The sequence below is a fragment of the Erinaceus europaeus genome, chromosome 10 (assembly GCF_950295315.1).
Source record: "Erinaceus europaeus chromosome 10, mEriEur2.1, whole genome shotgun sequence".
Classification (NCBI taxonomy): Eukaryota; Metazoa; Chordata; class Mammalia; order Eulipotyphla; family Erinaceidae; genus Erinaceus; species Erinaceus europaeus.
In genome coordinates this window covers 24,864,657-24,871,153 of record NC_080171.1, presented here as the reverse complement: position 1 = coordinate 24,871,153, position 6,497 = coordinate 24,864,657, and the positions used below count along the sequence as shown (strand labels likewise).

Genomic DNA, 6,497 nt, shown 5'->3' with positions numbered 1-6,497 from the left:
CCAGTGACATCTAGATTGAACTCCCCAGTTGTTCACATATGATCTGGAAAGACAAAAAAAAATAATAAAACAAAACACCTCATGAATACTATATTGTCACTGAAGTTCACAGATCAAAAAATTACCATAATTCTATCATTAATAAATGCAACAAAGCCATTTTCAACTGAAAGACTTTATTCACCAGTAACTACAATCATTCAATAATTTTTTTTTTGGTACATGCCTATACTCCTGCCTTTGAGACAAAAATTTTTCTTTGTTTTCCTTTTTTTTTGCCTCCAGGTTTATCAGTGGGTGATAAACTCAGTGCCTGCACTATGGATCCACTGTTCTTCCTGGTCTAGATTTTTCCATTGCTATTGTTGCTGCTTTTGTTGTTGTTGCTGCTATCGTTGTTGTTGGATACGACTGAGAATAATTGAGAGCAGAGGGAAAGACAAAGAGGTGGAGAGAGAGATATACAGTTGTACATGCTTCACCACTTGTGAAGTGACCCGCTGCAGGCGAGAAGCCGGAGACTTGAACAGGGGTCCTTGTGCACCATACTATGTGCACTTAACCTTTAAGTTTAAGTATTGAGCTGCACCACTTTCCCGGCTTTGAGCTACAGAATGTCTTACACAGTTCTTCGTGAGTACAGGTTTCCTCACAACAGCGTTCCATAAGAATCCACATTTCCCGAGTGCCCCTCTTTTGTAGGACATGTTTCTCTAAGCCTGAGCTTTTCTGTTGGGGTGGAATGTAGCTGTTGTCTTCAAGGTAGCTTTGTGCATCTGCAACAGTCTCCCGAACATCTGCAGAGTTAAGACTGGAATCCTTGAACACAGCTTGTCCTAGATCCTCCAGTGAGGGCTGCATCTCAGTTGGTTTCAACTTCATCTCTAAAGTTTCTGCATCTTCAGTGACAGAGGAGGGCATGGCATCTGATATGGAAGAAGAGAGCAGAGAATATATTCATTCCAAGAGATTCAGAAAGTATGTAACTACACAGAGAGAGAAATGCCCCATTATCATCACACAATTAAACAACAATGCAGAATCGGCTGGTGCACTGACATCTACACCCCTAACTGATGGCAGGTGTGGAGCTCAGAGCCTGACTTCCTGGATATGGATTTGCTCACTTCCCCTTGCTCTGAACCTGTTGTCTTTGCTCCTGTCACAAGAATGCTCTCCTGAGATCATTCTGAACTGCCTGCCCTTGTGGAAGCCAGCTTTTCATCAAACACAACCCCAGAAGAGTTATTCTTACCTGGATAGTTCTCTTCCATGAAAAAACAACCTCTGAGTTATAAAAGAAAATATTTGACTTGATATGAAATCTATAAACCAGTCAGTGCATGGTAAGAGAGATAGGATAATGGTTATTTGGTTCATTTGCTCCCACTAACATAAGAGCTGAATAATGTAGGAGAAAGACACACACACACACACACACACACACACACACACGAACACACACACACCAAAACAGATGAAAATCATTAAGTTACCTAGTGCTATCTGGTGACCTGTTACTCAAAAATACATATAGAAAGGTAGAATTTACATCTTTTCTGATGTAGTAGGTAGGAAGTACCAAGTGTGAAGTTCCTCCTACATCTATTACAAAACTGTTCTCCCACAGAGTGTCTGATCCAAATTGATAGCATTTAACATTAAGGCAGAAAATAGATTGCAGGAAAATGAACCAAAATGCCACCAGCATGAGAGTATATCCGAAATATCTGTTGTGCTGATGTCTAGGATTAATGTACTCTATGAAGTTTGTGCAATACTGAGGATCCCTGGGAAAGAAGCCTGTTCATCAGCATCTCCATTTGGGCAAATATGGGGGGTTGGGACTTGGGCTGGATACCCTCAGAAGCCAGCTGAAGCCTTCCTTCTCTACACTCACTCATGTCAGTCCACCAGCGCACTTACTGTGACTCAAAAATCTCTATTATGTAAACTCTCTCTTAATTTCACCTATGTAAATGGCACACTGTTGAGAACTTTAGCAACAAAGAGACAGACTGGAAGGAAGGAGAAGGGAAAGAAATAAGAGAAAAGAAAGGGAATAAAACAAAAGGAAGCAAGGAGAAAGGAAAGAAGAAGGAAAAGGAATTAAGGAAGGAAGGAAAGAGGGTAGGAGGGAAGGAAGGACTTAAAGAAGGAAGGAATTAAAGAAGGAAGGTAGACAGTAAAGAAGGAAGGAAAAGGGGAAGGGCTGGATAGGGGAAGTAAAGATGCAAGGGAAGGAGGTATGGGGAGAAAGGAAGAAATGAAGGGAGAGCGGGAGGAAGGGAAGGAGGAGGTATGAAGGAGGAAGGAGAAGATCAGAAAAATAAAGCACTGAAATGCAATGAAAAGAAATAGAAAACAGAAGAAAGACTTTTAAAAAAATGAGGGGAGGAAATATGAGATTTGCATGGGTCAGATCTTGCTGTTCTACTTCACAGCAGCAAATAGGATTTTCAGTCTACAGTTAGGTATTTCTGTAGAAAGAGAGATCAAAAGTTAGAAATCAAAGAATCAGCAGTGTGTTCTGGGCTTGCCAATGATGCCAGCTTCTCACAGAAAAACAGGATCTCTATCTGACCTGTAACCAGACTACCTCTTCTGAATTATTGGCAAGATGCAGATTTGTACCTTTAAGCTGAATTTTCAGTATGTGAACATGACAGTGATGAGGGAGAAATACTCAGGCCGGATCTTTCCTATGAATACTGCCCCTCTCTCAGGGCTACACTGCCCAGGACAGATAGGACTTCATAGGAACAGGGGTTGAGGAGAGGTGCTTGCTTGTCACCTCAGGTGAGAAATCACAGGCTGACCTGCCTTACTGGGGTGGCTGCCTCCAAGAGATGTTCAGAGAAGACTGCTGCTATTGCCACCAACTCCCCCTGACTATGGTTGGAGATTCAAGGACCCACATACCTCTTAAGAAGTTGAAAGGGGGGAGTCGGGCTGTAGTACAGCGGGCTAAGCGCAGGTGGCGCAAAGCACAAAGACCGGCATAAGGATCCCGGTTCGAACCCCGGCTCCCCACCTGCAGGGGAGTCGCTTCACAGGTGGTGAAGCAGGTCTGCAGGTGTCTATCTTTCTCTCCTCCTCTCTGTCTTCCCCTCCCTCTCTCCATTTCTCTCTGTCCTATCCAACAACAACAACAACAATAATAACTACAACAATAAAACAACAAGGGCAACAAAAGGGAAAAATAAATAAAATAAATATATATTAAAAAAAGTATTTAAAAAAAAGTAAAAAAAAAAGAAGAAGTTGAAAGGGCCCAGAGGAAATTCAAAGAGAAAGGACCCAGCATTTGAGCCTGAATATGTACAGTCAAAGGGTTCCCAGGCAGACGGAGCAAATGGCCCTTGGGGTTGGTTGACAAAACAGCCAGGCAGACACCAGTGAAAAAGCAGAGCAGCTGGGACAGGGGAAGGGGGCTTGAGGACATTGAGTTCTCACCTAGAAATGGTCCAGCTTCCCGCTTTGAGAATGGGCTACAGAGGGCTTTAATGCGTCGAATTAAAGGCTTGCCACATGATTTAGTCCCTGCACCCTCTTGCATGGGAGGAAGGCACAGGAGCAGCCACACTCCCAGTAGGAGGTAAGAGAGCTGGCACTTCATCATGGACCCGGGTCTCCTGCTCTGGGCAGCTGTCTTATTGGATGCTGAAGATGATGTGGGCCACTGCTCACCTCTTCTGAGCCAACCTGGAGTTTCTGGCTGCTTTCCAGACAGCCCCTGCCTGCGTTTATATCCCTGGACACCACCCGGACAGTGGGGCAAGCTCCCCCCGCTTCAACACAGGTGTGCATGGATCCCTGCCCCCAACATCAGCACATTGATTTCACCCTTATCACCTTTCCTCCAGTTGCCCATCTTTATCTCTGTGTTCTTGTCAGATCAAGCTGCCCCTTTGCTTGTCCTAGGTCTTCTTTGATAGCTTATGCAGAGTTACTCAAGACTTGGGTTCTTTGCTTTTTTCTAATGTGAAGAAAGTTCATGCTACTCACTTATTGGAGCAGAAATGTCATCAAAGTCCATCTTCCCACAACTCATACCCTTCTAGCAGGAATGACTGCTGTATGAGTTTTTCATCTAAATCACATCATGATTCACTAATTACTGGACTGTCTGGATATCCATTTATAAACTTTAGTCAGAAATTTCTTGAGAAGAGCAGGAGAACTGTTGTGTTGGAATATAAAATAGGGTGAAATGTTACAATTCTCAAGCAAATCTTAGGCCTGGGTATGAGTGTTCAAGAAAGATAGTGCACTTTCTCCACTGTATTTCCTTGTGTTCCAGAGGGATAGTTAGGTTATATACTTTGACTTTGAAATGTTTTACTAGACATGTGTTCTGTCTGTCAAGAGTTAGACCACACTCACTGCACTGCACACACATAACAACAGCAGCCAACCAGGGACACAGAGAACCAAAGATGGAAAAGAAAAGAACAATACAATGCTAAAATTGCAGAAAGGTTGTCTTTTCCCTTTAAGACATTTTAAGTTATGAATATGACAGTGGAGCTAGAGAGAAGTGATAGCGGCTGTTAGAAACAGGAGGGGCAATGATGGAGTCCCATGCCTCACACACAAGTTCTCCTCTCTGTCACTGAGCAAGCCCAAGGGTGCTTTATCTCTAGTTTATGCTAGTGCATGTCCAGTTATTAAGTTATTTTAAAATTTTACATGCCAGACACTGCAGGGATATGGCTTCTGCATAAGTGAAGGTTTGAAGCAGGGTAACGCAACTTCAGACATGAAAGGGAAAAACTGTGCTGATGATACATGCAATAGAAATAAAATCACACATTGATTGCCCTTTGTCCCAGATTATATTTTCCTGTGTTTGGAGACAGGGACCCTTAGCACCTACTTTTTGTCTTTCAAAAGGTCAGTACTATTTGTGGTCAGGTGACAATGTTCTCAGCTGCTCCACCTGAGAGCAGGAGGAACCTAAGCTAAATTTGGATGAAAGGACAAATTTATCGATCACATTTCATAAATACAGGTATGGGATAAAATGCTTATAGTTTTGAGATAGCCAATGATGCCAATAGTCCTATGTACCACTGCTCATATGACATGCATTAGGAAATTCTTTTTTTTTCATGGAAAATCTATTGTATTGTAGAAACATGCATATATGGTAATAAATTCAATTAAAACTAGAGGTAATTGAGTAGATATACTCCCAGAAGGTTTTGTTATTGTAGATAACACCACACTTGCCCTCCATATTCTTTTTTTTTCTTTTCTGATTTTTTTTATTGGGGAATTAATGTTTTACATTCAACAGTAAGTACAATAGTTTGTACATGCATAACATTTCCCAGTTTCCCATATAACAATACAACCCCCACTAGGTCCTCTGAATTCTTCTTGGACCTGCATTCAAAATGTTTTGAGAGTTCAATGAAAATAAAGACACAAGCTATCAAAATATTTGGGACAAAGTAAGGCAATACTGAGAGGAAAGTTCATAGCTATACAAGCACACATTAGAAAACAAGAAAAAGCACAAATAAACAGCCTGATTGCACATCTTAAAGACCTAGAAGAAGAACAACAAAGGAACCCTTAAGCAACCAGAAGGACAGAAATCACTAAAGTTAGGGCAGAAATAAATAACATTGAGAATAAGAAAACCATACAAAAGATCAACAAAAGTAAATGTTGATTCTTCAAAAGAGTGAACAAAATCGACAAACCTTTAGCCAGAATCACAAAACAAAAAAGGGAGAAGACCCAAATAAATCGGATAGTAAATGAAAGAGGAGATATCACAACAGACACCACAGAAATTCAACATATCATGCGAGGCTTCTGTGAACAACTATATGCCACCAAGCTAGAGAACCTGGAAGAAATGGACAATTTCCTAAATACCTACCAACTCCAAAACTAAGTAAAGAGGAAGTGGATAACATGAACAGGCCCATCATAGCCAATGAAATTGAAACAGTTATCAAAAACCTTCCCAAAAATAAAAGTCCTGGACCAGATGGTTTTACAAATGAATTCTACAAAACCTTCAAAGAAGAACTAATACCTCTACATTTAAGTCTTCCAGAAGATTGAAGACACTGGAATACTCCCTTTCAGCTTCTATGAAGCTAATATCACTCTGATACCAAAAGCAGACAGGGACACAACCAAAAAAGAAAACTACAGACCAATATCTCTGATGAACATAGATGCTAAAATACTGAACAAAATGCTAGCCAACCGGATACAGGAAATTCTTGCAGTAGCAAACCTTACCAAACTATGGGATGGTAGAGGATACTTTTGTAGATAGTTTTGCTAGTACAAATAATTGTAGAGGCCTCTTGAATTTGAGGACAAAAATTTTTCTTTTTTGTTTTCTCAAATGTTGTTGCCAGAAACTTTCCAGTTGCTACGTTTTCCTCCAAAGCAACCTATTCCTTCCAATGTGAAATTTCAAAATGGACAGTTTTCTCCATGTCTTTTTAGTGACCTATATTATCCCC

The 6,497-nt window shown here is 41.0% G+C and overlaps 1 protein-coding gene across 1 annotated transcript; it reads right to left on the bottom strand.

Annotated features, from left to right (window-relative positions):
• Positions 1-215: 215 nt before the first annotated feature.
• Positions 216-3,858, bottom strand: LOC103126699 (prorelaxin-like). The gene is made up of 2 exons (XM_060198916.1): positions 3,457-3,858; positions 216-926 (listed from the first exon to the last, which is right to left on the bottom strand). The coding sequence occupies exons 1-2, from the start codon at positions 3,620-3,622 to the stop codon at positions 559-561; spliced, it is 534 nt and encodes a 177-aa protein (XP_060054899.1). The 5' UTR covers positions 3,623-3,858; the 3' UTR covers positions 216-558.
• Between the last annotated feature and the right edge of the window lie 2,639 nt (positions 3,859-6,497).

Coding starts and splice junctions, on each gene's coding strand:
- LOC103126699 (XM_060198916.1), bottom strand. CDS start 3,622: ATGATGAAGTGCCAGCTCTCTTACCTCCTACTGGGAGTGTGGCTGCTC. Junction 927..3,456: donor GGAAGCTGGACCATTTCTAG/GTGAGAACTCAA, acceptor CTTCCATATCAG/ATGCCATGCCCTCCTCTGTC.